General features: G+C 36.0%; 3 protein-coding genes across 8 annotated transcripts; 2 read left to right on the top strand and 1 right to left on the bottom strand.

Annotated features, from left to right (window-relative positions):
• The first annotated feature begins 513 nt into the window (after positions 1-513).
• On the top strand, positions 514-2,063 carry LOC105165676 (Glutathione S-transferase family protein). The gene is made up of 3 exons (XM_011084759.3): positions 514-1,318; positions 1,415-1,664; positions 1,754-2,063. Exons 1-3 carry the CDS (start codon positions 561-563, stop codon positions 1,943-1,945), a joined length of 1,200 nt encoding a protein of 399 aa, XP_011083061.2. The 5' UTR covers positions 514-560; the 3' UTR covers positions 1,946-2,063.
• Positions 2,064-2,336: 273 nt separating this feature from the next.
• On the bottom strand, positions 2,337-9,104 carry LOC105165674 (putative inactive histone-lysine N-methyltransferase SUVR2). 3 transcript variants are annotated; one of them, XM_011084756.3, is made up of 11 exons: positions 8,944-9,104; positions 7,599-7,816; positions 7,407-7,442; positions 7,221-7,256; positions 6,424-7,081; positions 4,824-6,052; positions 4,421-4,686; positions 4,149-4,215; positions 3,987-4,037; positions 3,040-3,133; positions 2,337-2,610 (listed from the first exon to the last, which is right to left on the bottom strand). In XM_011084756.3, exons 2-11 carry the CDS (start codon positions 7,788-7,790, stop codon positions 2,588-2,590), a joined length of 2,652 nt encoding a protein of 883 aa, XP_011083058.1. In that variant the 5' UTR covers positions 7,791-7,816; positions 8,944-9,104; the 3' UTR covers positions 2,337-2,587. The 3 variants fall into 3 exon arrangements, with proteins under 3 accessions (XP_011083058.1, XP_011083059.1, XP_011083060.1); XM_011084757.3 differs by having other exon boundaries at positions 7,599-7,822; positions 8,944-9,098; XM_011084758.3 differs by having other exon boundaries at positions 8,872-8,944.
• A 3,171-nt stretch (positions 9,105-12,275) lies between these two features.
• On the top strand, positions 12,276-13,843 carry LOC105165677 (plasmodesmata-located protein 2). 4 transcript variants are annotated; one of them, XR_016065904.1, is made up of 3 exons: positions 12,277-13,144; positions 13,225-13,383; positions 13,497-13,843. XR_016065904.1 is itself a non-coding variant. In XM_088881547.1 (3 exons), the coding sequence occupies exons 1-2, from the start codon at positions 12,391-12,393 to the stop codon at positions 13,379-13,381; spliced, it is 885 nt and encodes a 294-aa protein (XP_088737673.1). In that variant the 5' UTR covers positions 12,277-12,390; the 3' UTR covers positions 13,382-13,383; positions 13,497-13,843. The 4 variants fall into 4 exon arrangements, 3 of the variants coding, with proteins under 3 accessions (XP_088737674.1, XP_088737673.1, XP_011083062.1); XM_088881547.1 differs by having other exon boundaries at positions 13,251-13,383; XM_011084760.3 differs by having other exon boundaries at positions 12,284-13,144; positions 13,245-13,383.
• Positions 13,844-16,001: the final 2,158 nt, after the last annotated feature.

Here is a 16,001-nt window from a genome sequence, read left to right as displayed (position 1 = left end):
CTTATTAATTTTTTACTGTAGCTCAAATAAAATTTTTCGAACTAAAAATACCCTTATAAGAGTAAAAATATATATTTTCAAGTTGCATTATCGTATGAAGATGTATGAAGATAGTTTAAATTATAAAAGATTTGTTTGACCTATTATATGTCAATAACAAGTTAATTAAAAGTACATATAAATTTTCAGTTATTTTTTTATCAATATCAATGAATATATAAATTTAAACTAGTAAATGAGTATATTTATTAGAAAAAAATAAATATTAAATTTAATTTTTTAAATTATATAAAATGTATATATAATTATATCAAATTTATGAAAGAGTAATGTAAAATCAATTTTTTTAAATTATATAAAATGTATATATAATTATATCAAATTTATGAAAGAGTAATGTAAAATCATTTTTTAACATTAAACTTTTTATGGTTATTTTGTATTAATTTATATATATAATTTACAGAAAAAAGTTATATTTGAATTTTCAAGCATATATTTGACTGCCGCCGCACAAGTCGGCAGTTAATCAGCTGTGCAGTGGTAAGGAAACCAAAGCTATGCCCGGAACTTCATTCCTCGGCTCCCCCCTCCTCCTCTCGCCACCCTCCGCCACCGCCAAGCCCCTGCGCCACCAACCCACAATCAAAATGTCCCTCAACCCAAACCCCATCGCCGCCATCACAAAGCTCCTCTGGGGCCAGTCCCTCCCACCCAACCTCCTCATCTCCACCGCCCGCTCAGCCTGGTCCTCCGCCTGGCACCTCATGATGTCCCAGCTCGCCCCATCCGACCCCACAGGCGGCTACACCCGCCCCGCCTCCCAATTCCGCCGAACCACCGCCGACCCATCTCTGTCCCGCCGAAACCTCCACCTCTATGTCGGCCTCCCCTGCCCCTGGGCCCACCGCACCCTGATCGTACGCGCCCTTAAAGGCCTCGAAGAATCCATCCCCGTCTCAATCGCCGCCCCCGGCTCCGACGGATCCTGGGAATTCAGGAATAGCTCTATCCCCGACCGGAATAAGGATATCCTTGTTCCTAGCTTGGATAAGGCCAATGGCTGTAAAACCTTGAAACAGGTCTATAATCTGCGCAGGGGAGGATACAACGGAAGGTCCACTGTTCCAATGCTGTGGGATGCCGATCAGAAAGAGGTTGTTTGCAATGAGAGTTACGACATCATAGAATTATTCAATTCCGGTTTAAACGTGATATCAAGTAATCCGGGATTAGACCTTTCTCCTCCTCCATTGAAGAAAAAGATGGATGAGTGGAACCAAATTATCTATCCCAACATCAACAATGGTGTTTATAGGTACCTGTACAAGCTGTCGTGCAACCTCAATTCCTACAAACCCCCGATGATTCTCTTTTGTGTTTTTCTAACGAGTCATATGAATTTATTATATAGGTGTGGATTTGCACAAAGCCAAGAAGCATATGATAGCGCGGTAAACGAGCTGTTTAACACTCTAGACATGGTGGATGAGCATTTGGGGAGTTCAAGGTACTTGTGTGGAGATGCATTGACACTTGCAGATGTGTGTTTGTTTACAACTTTGGTAAGGTTTGATGTTGTGTACAATGTGCTATTTAAGTGCACTAAGAAGAAGCTGATTGAGTATCAAAATCTTCACGGGTATATGAAGGACATTTACCAGGTACAGTATGGTTCAGAAATTTGGAACTCGGTTCTGATTGTGGTAATTTTCCGAGATATTGTTGTTATTTGTATTTTGTTCTTGAACAGATTCCAAAAGTTGCAGCTACTTGTAACTTGGGAGCTATTATGGATGGATACTACAAGATGCTTTTCCCATTGAACCCGAGCAGCATCCGACCCACCATTCCTTCGGGCTGTGAACATGAAATGCTATGCAAACCTCACAACAGAGAATCCTTACCATGGGTTGAAAGAGATGTAGATGCGCTTGTTTCATAGAAGCCATTTGGTTATGTAGTTACACTCCTTAAGATGGGATGATAGACTGAATTCTTTTGGTACTGGATCATCAAATAACGAACATAGAAATAAACATTTATGTACATTATTTCTGAAAGAGATATAGCAGCGTAGCTCTACATATACATAAGCTCCAAGAAATTTCAGTTGCTAACAAGAGATCCCCAATTCAAAGTCTTGATGAGGATTTTTTTGTAGTTTTATAGCTTTGATTGGTGAAACTTGCAGAGAAATACAGCAGCAGGAATATTTAAGTCAGTTTAATTGATCAAATTTCCGGAGTACTACTAGATAATGCATCTGTCTTGGTAAGAAAGAGTAAAGCGTGCAGGATTCTAAAGCCCACAAGAACAAGAAGCTGCACAACCAATGGATCAAAACAGGCTTCCGAGATAGCTTTCATAGACAATGCACTAGGTTTACTTGCAAACCATGGATCAGATATATTAGAGTCCTGAACATTGTCGGCTATCTACAATGGGAGTTGAGTCAAAAAAAAAACCACAAAAGCCTTGACAAGATTCACTTTAGCCAAGTCACCAGAAAACTGTAGGCGGCGTTAAACTGATTTACCATTTGGGGACGAACCTGTAACTAGAGCAAAAACAAACTACATAGCCATCATCTTCTTGCAGCTCTGGATCCTACCACCCAAAAAGAATGCTGGTTAGGAGCAGTAATGGCAGTTGGGAAAGTAAAACAAGGTTGGTAGTATCTAGGGATGTAAATCGAACTGTGAGATGATGAATTTTATTTATGAGATCAACAGCACAATCATGAAAAAGCAGTTCAATGAGGATAGATGAATAAGACTGGGTTCACAGACATATGGAGGTTCGGAGATACAACGACAGAACAACTCAAACTGACAGGTGAAAGGAAATGTTCTATCTTATACAGTTCTCTTATGTAGAACCAAAATTTTGGAATAATCCACCTGTTGTAAATGAATTTTCCAGGGTATGTAATTTCATTGCAAAAGAGGATGTTTCTATATCTGGATCAACCAAAGGGTCCAACGATGAAGTTAGAACAAGGAGATATGAAAGTATTTCAAGTGATGTAGTACTTACTTGAACGTTTTATGTTGCGGCAGAATTTGCTGCCACATTGACAATGAAATGCCTTAAGAGGGTGGTCATAGTCATCAAACTCAATGCCATAATCCTGCAAACATGACATATCAACATTCTCAGCAAAGAGATTATTGAATCCACAAGCATTTCCACTGTATGTATATCTTCATAATTGTGCGAGTACTGTATGGTAATACTTGCTAAGTGTGGCGTAAGCAAACAAACAAGCATAAGTCAAACAATGTTCAGCTCGTATGGATAACTGAAAAGATTAACCCTAGACCCTCCCTCCCCTTGGGAGTTTATTAGAACTTAAAATCAATTGTTGAATAATTATAGACAAATTAATAATTTCATATTAGTCGGACACTTATTATAGTAGACATCGTATTTCAATAAATTTTAGTTTTTAATCAAATCAATTATTTGCCTGAAAAGTCAATCTATCATCACCTTGAGATAATATCATGCTATAAACATTAGTAGTTATACATTTTATAGCGTCCTAGATGCAGCTGGATATCATCCCAATACCATGGAAATTACTTGTGGACTTGTTGGATTCATCTGATCAATGTATTAGTCAAAAGCGGCTTAATCATACACTCACTTTTGTAATAAGGAGTTATATTGGCATGATATAAAGTTCCATTCTTTATTTCTTAAGGCCAATTACAAGTATTGTCCATTGATGATTCAAATTTTGCCAAAATGAAACTAGACTACTCGATCTAGACTCAATGTATATAACCAAACTACTCCAAGTTCTGGCAGGTCTCAGAAAGATCATTTTCACTATCATTATCAGTTATCAAACAAGCTTTTCCTTTCCTAGCAGTGATTTCTCATAATGACATCTGGCATTTTTACAATGCGTCCGTCTTTAGAAATGTGACAAGCAAAATTTATGTATAAAGCATGACCAACTAAATAATTGGACTAACCCAAGTGAGCTCTTCCATGGCCTTCACCTTTCTTGTAGTGAAGAAGGCGAGCTGCATTTAGAGATAATATCTAATCATACTTTATGCAAATACTTGACCTAAACAAACTTAGAAAAGGGATCAGGATACGAATTTGTAGTAACAGAGCATGTGATTTCTTACATGATAATAGTGGTGATGCGGAGTCTCCACTTCTACTGGTATTTCCACTAAGTTTGAATCATAACATCTAGCATGATTGCAGACAAAGGAAAAAGGATATTAAGAAAATCAGCAATTTAAGTCCGAGTAAGGGGTTCTAGCAACTGCATATATTTCACCACATATAAAGAGAATGATGACCCAACCGTGAATCATCAAGCAAAAAAAGAAAAAGCAAAAACAAGTAGAATGGAATGCATCAGATGCACAATACTTATCTCAATAAACTTTACCTGTGATTAATAAACCTTGCAACATTTCCATAATATGTAGCATCTAAACAAAGAGTTTCTTCATCTTTCAGCACTCTTTCAGCACCCCAATCAGCATCAAGAAGCACAGGAAATGAATTTTTCTCCCCTTTGGAACTCCTTATAACACGATCAAAGAGCTCTCCACTGGTTAAAACTTCTCCAACATACTCACAAACAAAAGCACCTTTTGGCAGGTCTTCTAGAGTACGCAGACCCCACCCTTTTCCTTCATGGGTCATGAACACCTAATAACACTCGACAAGAAAAACATACAGAGAGGCATTGACTAGTTATAATCCAAAGCACCAAGATTTTACCAACTCCACACAGTAAGTGCAAGGGTTAGGCTAGAGCTGCACCATACACAACCATAAAATACTACCTGTAAACTGCGAGTTATTCCTCTCTGTACGACTCGATTGCCACACTGTTTATTACAGCCACATTTCCACCAACATTCTTTGATGAACTTCCTCACTAAATGCCCTTTGCAAGGTTCAACCATATCCTCGCCTTTTGAGCTTTCCAAAGGACATTTGTTACAGAAAAACTGGCAGTGTTTCATTGGATCATGATTCATGGAAATACACTCTTTAAGAAGTTCCTCTTTAATGACGCCATCTATTGTGTATGCAAACTCACCTCCAGTTGCATGAGCACATGCACAAGATGTAGATAATGCCAAACAATCCACAGAACATGAAGAACAGCAATTCTTATCTCCAATGCGATCCAGAGAGAAATTCACATATGCATTTTGGAAAACCACATTTTGGGGTATGTAGTGGAAAGACGGCGGACACTCATTATTGACTTCATTCACCAGTGCAATCACAACTTTCTCTTGTCCGTTGGCTATGTCAAAAACATCATGAAGTGACCTGATCATTGCAGGAGTTACCTGGGGCTGCTGGATAACCTCCAAGCTCAGATCACCCCATTCTTCAGCGCACATCTTTCTGTTGTCTATATCTTCTCCATGGACGTCTATACCGTCCGTCTTTTCCGGATGAGAGCCATCATCTACATCATTGCAAGATGAAGGAAATGCAGGTGGTTTTGGCAGAGTTCCCTCGGCATCAGACTGAGAATCAACTGACCCATTCAAAGAACTAAAGCACAGGCCTCTAGCAGCAATAGCATCTCTGGCAGATGATTCATTCAGTACACCAGTGGCCGAAGTCACACTTATGGTTGCTGGAGACTCACTATTGGAGTCAGATCCTAACTTCCGAAAGCATTGACATATTTCCTTCATAAGATTGATCACTGAAAAACTTGGGTCAAAAGTTTTGGATGACCTGAGATATTTTTCCTCCACTGATTTTAGAACTGTTTCGAGACTTGGCATATTGAACTCAGGTCTTTCAAGAGCCAAGCGGCAGCTCAAGGAAATTTTAACCTCCCCAGAAGGGGAGGATGCAATCTCTAGGTCAGAAGAATGTTGACCTGAGAATATTGCCAGCTCCCTGTTGTTTCTCAGTCCATTTGGAGTTGCAGTGCTATCGGCTGTTTCTTTTTCATTCATCAATTGTAGAACTGAGGGCTCAAGACTGTCATGTTCTCTAATTGTAGCATTCCTACTCGATGAATCTCCATCATCAGATGAATCTGTAAGTTTTGAACCTGAGAATGAATACTACAATACAAACTTCTGCAACAGGTTTGTTACATAGAGTAACAGTCCAGAAGATATATTGGAATCATCAACATGTCCTAATTATAAAAAGAACAATTTACTAATATTTACCCTCAATGCATTAAGACTTCAGACATAAACAGTGAAAACCTGGAGTTCCAAGGGATCAAAGGAGGAGATTTTCATTATCCAAGTATTGTCTAATGTGTACCAACTACATGAACAAAATGTTAAAATACATACAGCTAAAACTAGATCTTGATGACTAATGACAGTTTAATGTATCAGAGAATGGATACCTGGATATGATACCAGAGTTTAAGCCAAGAATGGAAAGGCATACCTGGATGAATGACAGCAAGAGGAACCTCCAAAGGCAGAAATACATCTGTGACTGGCTCATCTTTAGGCTTAATTAAAGCATGACACCCGCTGCTCTTCTCTTTGGGTGACAGAATAATGCCAGGCTCAACCTTTGGCTCTTTAAGACACACAGCATGGCGTGAACTCTCCCGAACTGATCTCTCTTCCCCGGATGGTATTTGGGGATAGTCAGATCCCTTTCCTCTGTCTCTAAGCCCAATGGGTTGAGGAGCTCTGGTTTCAGTTATTAATTGGGTATCTTGATGATTCAAATCAATGCTGCTGGGCCAGCAGGGTTCACATCCGTCAGTGGCAACCAAGGACTTGGAAGAAATAGGTTGCTTTCCTGTACTTTTACCAGGTAAAGGGCATGAGGCAGCCTGAGAATTAACCTTTCTGTTTTCAGCACTGGGTTGAGGTGTCCCAGCTCTGCCTTGTGATGCATTTAGCTTCAGGGGACAGGTTTCAGGCAGTTCATTTGGTTCTTCTTTGGGCCTGACAAGCGGCGTCCTGTGAACGCTACTCTCAGGCATACTCACAGATGAACTTTGACCATCTCGGTATCTAAGTCGTAACCTTTTTAAAGGCCTTTCTGGCTCTTCAGTTGCCTGAGCTTCTTCCTCCAAATAGTCCTCTTTCTACTTAGAAGAATTAGCCAGTACATAGTTTGACAAGATTGAAGCAAAATAAGAGTGAATAGGGATATTAGTTGAACAGTATAACCGTAAGTTAAAGCCTGATCTATAAGCGTGATTATATGAAGGATAAATCACCTACTTCACCATTCACAATCTTCTTTGGACGCTCAGCTGCCTGACAGATGACATTTATCAAACTATAAGCACTTTGAATTCTCTTTCTGTACGATTGGTTGATTATTGGGAACAAATAAGATTAATGGTAAAAGTACAACTACACCAAGAGATTGACTGACTAAGCACAATTATCGAATAGATCGCATACTTCAGTGTTCACATCCTTCTTTGGACGCTGTTGTGCCTGAAAGATAATAAGAATGAAAACCTTAGTACTTTGATCAAAATATTTAAAAATTAACAAAGATAATTTAGATGGAAGATAGCAGCAGAGATAACAACTGAACAAGAGTAACCCAAGTATGAGAAAGGCAAAGGTTCTTCGACTCATGACACTTACTTCTGCTTCCTCTCTCTCAAATATAGCATCAGCAAGGGCTCTATAATTTTCCTCTTCAATGAGCGCCCAGTTTTTATCATACAATTTCACCAAATTCTTCAACACCGGTTTCACTTTATCTTCGGAGATCCCAATAGCCTTCATAGCACGAAAGGCATTTGCAGCTCTCACCTTTATTTCCTTGTTGCTCATTTCGGCAAATTTTTATGTCACAGATTCTGTAGCTTCCATTGACCAAGAATCATAATTTTGTCGGCAAGCAGAATAATAGTAGTGAAAAAGGAAAAGACGAGACATGTTACTGGTAATGTAACAAATCATATTGACAGATGCTCATAATTGTCATACACAGCATTTCAATTCCTCAACACAAATGAGAAAGAACAGAGAAATCATTCAGGCACTTCAAACACTTAACTGCAATTGGCTCTATTACATTCCAAAATGAAAAATCACTTCCATTCCCCCCTTAAAATTGAATGATTGATTGACATTAAAGATGAGGCTAACAGTTCCAAGAACCAATATTCAAAGTCATAACATTTACTCTGAGTTAAAGGTGAAGTAAACTCTCAACAGACTACAAAAGTAGGGAAGGAAGGTTTCGTTGTTATACATTCAGGTGTAGTGTGTATGATCAAAATGATTGTAAAAAATATTCATAACCGTAAAAACAAATGAAACTCTTCGTTCTCAGCTCTGATCTCCTACATTCTTTAATTAGAAACAAGGTTTTTAAGTTCAATTAGGATTTAGCTAGCAAAAACCTATTCAACCGTTGATAAAACAATTCAGAGGTTGTTTGGGTCCAAGTGAGGTCAAGATGCCCACAACCTTACAGCAAAGGGAGGGAAAATACTAGTACTAAATTATAGCTTGCTAATCATGAAAATTATTGCACAAATCAAATTTTGCTGACCCAACCAATCACTTGTTGACTCTTCTTCGACTGTGTACCAAGTATAATTCACACGTTGATTTACTTCGGGTCAAAGAAACAAACGGCCCCGGTAAAGGTAAAGCGTTACGAGACTTCCCATCAAAAACAGGAAGATCAACCATTTTACGTGAAATGCAGAAATCAATAAACCCTAAAAACCCCTCAAAAAGTTGAAAAAAGGAATGCAAAATCGTGTTGCCAACACATGCACGGAGAACAAAACTTAGAATGTGGGTACACCATGTTAGAGAAAAATATCATTCAAACAAAATAAGAATCATTAGAAACAAAAAGTGAAAAGAGACGAGAGATAAAGTTGAGGATCGGACGAACCGATGCGAGAACCCGCAGCGCATGCATATACGAACGAGTAGAGGGGGTGGAGGGGGGTGTAAGAAAACTTACCAGCACTTGGAAATGGCTTCCGTGGCCGAGTGATGGTGAAATTCAGAAGTATTCACTATTCAAGCAGAAAAATGGAGGTGCTGAAGAGGTGTGCCACGCGCGGAATGGAGCGTCAGCAAACGAGAACAAGGATGGGGGAAATCACATTAAAGGTGCTTATTACAGTTTGAGTTTTAATGTGTAATAATATTTCAATTTAATTATACACAGATATTTTTTTTGTATTTTGCACACATATAACAAAAATTCATCAAAATCATCGAACATAATTGATATGCATAGCCCAAATAAAACTTGGCCCAACGAGTATAAAAAGGATCAATGTTCCCCAACATAATCAACCTCAACGGCCCAAGTGGTTTGACAACCATGAAGGAGGGTAGAAGCCCAAGATATCACTAGACTCGGCCTAAGAGCATGGCCCAGTAAGATGACCGGCCCAAAGTCCATGCCTTGTCACCCCCACGTTACACTTGGAATGTCTCTTCGCCAGCATAGAAGGCGTGGGGCAAGGGAGCTCTTCCTAGAAGCCTGAATTTTTTGGTGGCTAGGACTCCCCGACAGCCAGGACTCCTCACTGGTAGAAGGTCTCCCTCAACCTGAAGATAGGTAGTCAAAGTCAAGTCTAACAGAAGATAAAGGCATATTACAGTCTATCTAAACCACCTTCATTCTTTTTCTTCGAAAATTAAAGGAGACATGAAGACTCCCATCACATGGGAACACCCCTCTATAAATGTAGATTTGATCTCCTAGGCGAGGGGCCCCTTCCAAGCTTCTTGAATATTGCTGTCAACTTTCAGACAGCATTGAAACTGAGATTTTAACATAATTTCTCTCACAATTCAATTATCATACCTCAACTTTTCATTTTGTTTTACTTTTTGCGATTATCTTCTTTTAAATTCAATACTAACTTGGGTGTCAGAATGCTAACGTGTTGTTTAGCAGGTTCCATTCCATAAGTTCTTACACTTGTCTAAATTCCAAGCTCGTTGGATCGGTGCTACTTTGTTACCATAAGGTGAGCAATTGAAAATTTATAATTACTAGTGAAAAAGATAAAAACAAATTAACATGAACAAAATATCAAGGGTTGTTGCATATATATTCTGATATTTATTTTTCTCAACATTTTAGGGAGAATTTTTAATAGCTTCTAAATTATGGTGGGACAATTAGAGAAAACTATAGTTGTAGCAAAATGCGTGAGTGTTCGATAATAAAAGTAAATAAAAAAAATTAAAGTTTAAGTGTTTAATAAAACAACATAATATTTATTTACAAATTGCAGAAATTAATAAAAAAATATTTATAATTTTTAGTTTACATTAATTTAATCTAACCAATTAAAACAATTAAAAATACTATTTTTAAGTTATTTTCAATAGAAAATACCTAATAAATATTTATTGAGATAATTAAATTTAACCTATAATTTATTTACATAAATCATCACAGCCCTTAACATCAATATCGTATATACAAATCATATTTTTTTTTAAATTACACATATACTTTAAAAAAACATCAATAATTTTACATAATTATCCTTATTTTTCAGCTATTTGGGTGATCTATATAATTACATAAAAGTTATAAATTATTTGTGTAAATAATGGGGTGGAAATGTAATTATCCAAATTCTACCTGATATGGGTTGGCATATAGTTCACATTAGGCCTACGGTACAACCTGCGGCATGGGAGCATATCACAACAGCAGTGGCAGCACAAATAAGAAAGTGCCAGCGCAGCGCGTACTCCTCTGCAGCCGCCACCACAATCACCAACCCCCACCGCCTGTACTGTACCACCGGATTCTTTGTGTGTCTGCATAAATACAAGTCTGTCCAAAAAACATTATTCTAATTTAAATTAAATTATATTAAACCAATAGTATCATAAAATATTATAATTTTTAGTATATAGGTAATTAGTATTATTTTCAAATAATATATCAACCACACATACCAAATACAACATTCCTAGCGTGTAATCATTTAAACCATCCCACATTTATTTTGGGGGCCCAAAACCTTTTCGAAAGTGAATTATGCACATGATATATAAAATAAATAAATAAGTTTTTATAAAAAAAAGAATTAATAAATTACTTTTATGTGTTTTGAAAAATAAATCAAATTATCTCCTATCAATAATTTGAAAAAAAAAAGTAATTTGCTTCATTTTTTAAAATACATGAAATAATTTATTGTTTTATTTTTCATAGAGAATTTTTTATATTATTTGAGGGGAGAAAATTGCCTTAAAAAAACTATAATAATATAATTATAGTGTGAATAGTAATTATTCCCCATGTGATATTGAATTGAGCATATTATCTCCCTATAAAACAATATAGCGATTTACCTTCATATACTTTTTTAAATATAAGCATTTTAAAAATCATAAGTGGATAAATTATTGTAAATTAAAAAAAAGGGAGTATAAATTGCTATTTATTTTTCACAAGGAGATAATTTACTCATTTACAATATCATAAAAAATTATTGCATTTTTCTCTATAATTATGTATGTATATATAAAATTTGTATTATTTAGAGAGTCGAATACATTGATTTACTTAACGCGTAAGGTATAGTCAAAGTTTTCAGTCAAATCAAATGGAAGCCCCACGGAACACTTCTGTGCCATTACCACACGCACACACTCACTTATCCACACCAAATCAACACTGCTATTAATCACTCAATTTTTGTCAAAACTTAGTATGATTAACATTCACTAATCATTTTCATCAATTGCTTAATTCAGATCAATAACCCCCCACCCCCAACTAATTCCCAGTGATTATCTAACTTGAAAGTTTCATAACACGATGAAATGTTGATTATACTCAATCGTTACAGTTTTATTAATTCGTTGTAAAATTAAATATCATTTCCTACCAACTAATTTATAATTTTTTTTGATAAAATTAAAAAATATGAAGTTGTTTATTAAATATTCAAACTCCTTTAATTTTGCCTTATTTTTCATTTTTATTTTTGTATAATTTCAACTTTCAGTACTTTTTAACGTGATATTCTTTGTAATTTATTTTTATCACAAAAATATAAACCTTCCATCTAGGAAGGTCATAAATTATAGGAATTATTTTATTTTATTTTATTTAATAAATATAAATTTCATTAAATTAAAAGAAGTAGGCAAATTTCATGCTTCCCGACAGGTTAAAAAATCTGCCATAAGAGAAAAATGATAGCTGATTTTGATTGAACACTAAATTATAGGCAGAAACACGCAGAACACACACTAAATAGCTTTATTGTGTAGCCAAATAAAAACTTGAAAAGCTCTAGAACACACGTAAAGGTTTTGAGAGGACCCCTACAAATTCTTCTGTTCCCCAAGAAAACCATTATAAAATCCATTATTTCACATGGATTTGAGGTAAAACAAAAAGTATTCAAGAAATTCTGAAATGGGTCCATCTCAATCTCTCATTCTCTCTCTCTCTCTCGCACTACCTGTCTTTTCCATTCTCGCCTCCGCCTCCGCCTCCGCCTCCACCAACCTGGTTTTCAAAGGCTGCGCGGACCAGAACTTGGACAATTTCAATGGCTTCTACAAGCAAACACTCCAAAATCTCCTGGACACCTTAAGCTCCAAATCCTCCGCCGCGAAATTCTATAACGCCACCTCCGGCGACGGCTCCTCCGCCATCGACGGGCTGTTCCAATGCCGAGGCGATCTATCAAACGATGACTGCAACAACTGCGTCGAAAGAGCTCAAGCCCTAGCGCAGAAGCTATGCGGACAAGCCGTCGCCGCGAGAGTTCAGCTAAACGCGTGTTACTTGAGGTACGAGATTTCCGGCTTCCGGCAGACCAACCCGACGGAGTTTCTGTACAAGGTTTGCGGGTCAACCCGGGCGAGCGGGGCTGGGTTTGGGGACAGGTTGGATACTGCGTTGGAGGAAATAGTGAAGGGTTTGGGAAGCGGGAACAGTGCGGGGTTCTACGCTGGCGGGTTTCAGTCGGTGTACGTGCTGGGTCAGTGTGAAGGCGATTTAGACGGCGGGGAGTGCGTGAACTGTGTGAAGAACGCCATAGACAGTGCTAAGTCTGAATGCAGCAGCTCAATCTCAGCACAGATATATCTTCAACAATGCTATATCAGCTACACCTATTACCCCAATGGGGTTCCCAACAACCAGAAATCACTTTCATCATCAGGTAACAATAGCATCTTTGCATTGAACGAATAAACGTTGGGAAGTGAGAATAAGTGAAACAAACAGGTCCTTGATTGTCAGTATATTTTGATTGGGTGAAGGTACAGGGAGGAACACACAGAAGACAGTTGCCATAGTGCTGGGAGGGCTGGTGGGTGCTGGGCTGGTAATGGCGTGTTTGTTGTTTGCAAGATCAGCTTTCAAGAAGAAGACTCACACTTACAAGTATGGTGGATAGAGGTAATAATTAATCAGTCCCATTTTACAACAACATAACATAAACCTACACATATTGCATATATATGTTTATTACATCCATGTTGTAATTGTTGTTGTTCTTGATATCTTGGCAGGGACACATGAATAACTTGCACAAGTTTTGAGGGTTTAATTAGACAAACACTACATTAGGGTATGTAAAAAGTGTAGAAATCTAGCGTTTGTTTTCCACTTCAGATGGAATACTGAGAAATATTATGCTGGTTGTAATTAGTTTTGATGTCTTTATATTGGTTAAATTCAAAAGGTGTAGGGTTTTCTTCATGTCCAAGTTTTCATATTATTTTCTTTTTGGGTGCACATAAGAGCTGTCTATTTAGGAAAAGAAGGATGGTGGGGATTAATGTTAGAGTGGTGGGACATGAATGAATGTATCAGTATATCCATGATTTAATAATTGAGAGGTGAATGAATTATAGTATACGTAGTTGCTTTATGTAAAAGCAAGCTTAGTTCACATTGCACCATAAGTGAAGAAAAAAAGCAAATAATTGTTATCTCTTTATATGGGAAAAAGGAAGAAAATATCCCCACTCTTTCGGTATATTAAATATGTATATATATGTTTGGATTTGATACAATTTATTTTTTTGTGATGTTGCAAATGAGCAAATTATTTTTTATAAAAATAATAATTAAAACAGAGAGATAAATTGCTGTATTTTAAAATACAAAATAGGTAAAAATTATTTTTTTTTTCATAGAAAGTTAATTTGCTTATTTGCAGTTGACGGGGGGTTGTTTTCATTTTTTCTATATATGTTTTCCAGACTATGTTCCTCAACTAATCAACACGTTGTGTGGCATGTCTAATTCTTTTGGTTCGTCCAATCTGTGTGGTGACTTTTTTCGTGGTATGACTCGTCACGTTATGTTAATATGGAAATTGTCACTTAAATTATATTTTATCAAACCAATACATGATAAATGTATTAAATTTTTCATGTGATTAGTGGTTTTTTTTAATTATGCGCCAATAACACAATAAATATATTATATTTGTTATATAGTAAGTTCCAATCTGATTAATTCATACCCATGTTAGAATTTCCCAGTGCTGGGAAAGGTATGTTTTTATGGTACCGCCACTCGTATATATTTTCATTCGTGTAAGAAATAAAGGCAGTAGACTTAATTTTCGAAATTAAAATATCAATTGATTGAGGTTCCTAACAATCATAATTTGTTTATTGCATGTTAATATTGTATTGACCATATAAACATTATATATATAATTATATTTATATACATATAATTACATTATTGGGGCATTTTCTGACCAGTTGTATTTTCAAACTTAATTATCACTTCCATGATGCGCATATTATGGGAAAAGTCTATGTACCTCTTATTTATAGAAAAAAGAAATCCTAAGACCTTTAGCAACATATAGCATAGTGCATCCTACAAATGTAATTTGTGACTTTTAATTCTAACACAATTATATATGTTTAGGGGATAATTTACTTTATCTTTTAAAACACAATTGGTCAATATGGAATCTTCACCGTGCACTAGATCTTATATGAATGGCTTCGATGATTCCATTCAACTAATTGTACTGTCCGGACGAGTATATATCTAGGTAAATTTTTCAACACGAAGAGAAATTGAATAATTCTTTTCTCTTTTGTACTTATTTCTTCCACTATTTCGGCATTACATTAGCTTTGTCGGGAGATCTCGGTCAAGATAGATTCTTCACCATGCACTAGATCTTATATGAATGGCTTCGATGATTCCATTCAGCTAATTATACTGTCCGGACAAGTATATCTCGAGGTAAATTTTTCAACACGAATTTAGGTAAAATTTTGAGCTATAACTTTTTTACATGTTTTCATCAAAATCTGTGTATAGAAAAACACAGTAAAAAAAAAAAACAAATTTACTAATTTAGGTTTTTGAGAATTTTGCCTTAGGTATATAAATTTTGGGCCTTGATAGAGATGGGCCTTTTATACGATACTCTAATTTAGTATGGGTTTATGCAAATCAGATATTGGGCCTCTGAGATGGGTTTGATGGGCTGAATACTAGTGCCCAACAAGAGATTTCCACCACATAATTTTCATTTCATGGGCTGATTTTTCGGAAAGTAAAATTTTCTTTATGTTTGAAAATTATTTCATAAAAGATCATTCAGTAATCAGTTTTTTCATTAAGGTTAGTTTGATTAGACGATTGCATAACTATTGAGTATAAATTAATTGATTATGATACAATTTATTTTGAACCCATTAATTTGAAAAATATATATTATAGCATCGGATTCATAAATTTATAATAAACTATACGAATTTATAAGAAAAAATGCAATTTATTCCTCTATAATATGAGAAATAAGAAAAAAAAAAAAACTCCATGTGAGAAATAAAATAGTAAATTAACCTCTATATTTTTTTAGGAAGAAGCAAATTACCCCTTATTTACTTCATTTTTTAAAACACAATTAGTAATCTGCTAATTTTTTTTTTTTACAGCAGAATATTTGCTCATTTTATACATCCGGACATAGCTAATGTAATGCTGAAATAGTGGAAGAAATAAATACAAAAGAGAAAAGAATTATTTAGTTT

This window comes from Sesamum indicum, linkage group LG6 (assembly GCF_026168435.1).
Source record: "Sesamum indicum cultivar Baizhima isolate 11 linkage group LG6, ASM2616843v1, whole genome shotgun sequence".
Taxonomy (NCBI): domain Eukaryota; kingdom Viridiplantae; phylum Streptophyta; class Magnoliopsida; order Lamiales; family Pedaliaceae; genus Sesamum; species Sesamum indicum.
Note: the sequence above shows the minus strand (reverse complement) of the source record. Positions and strands in the feature narration are given on the sequence as shown.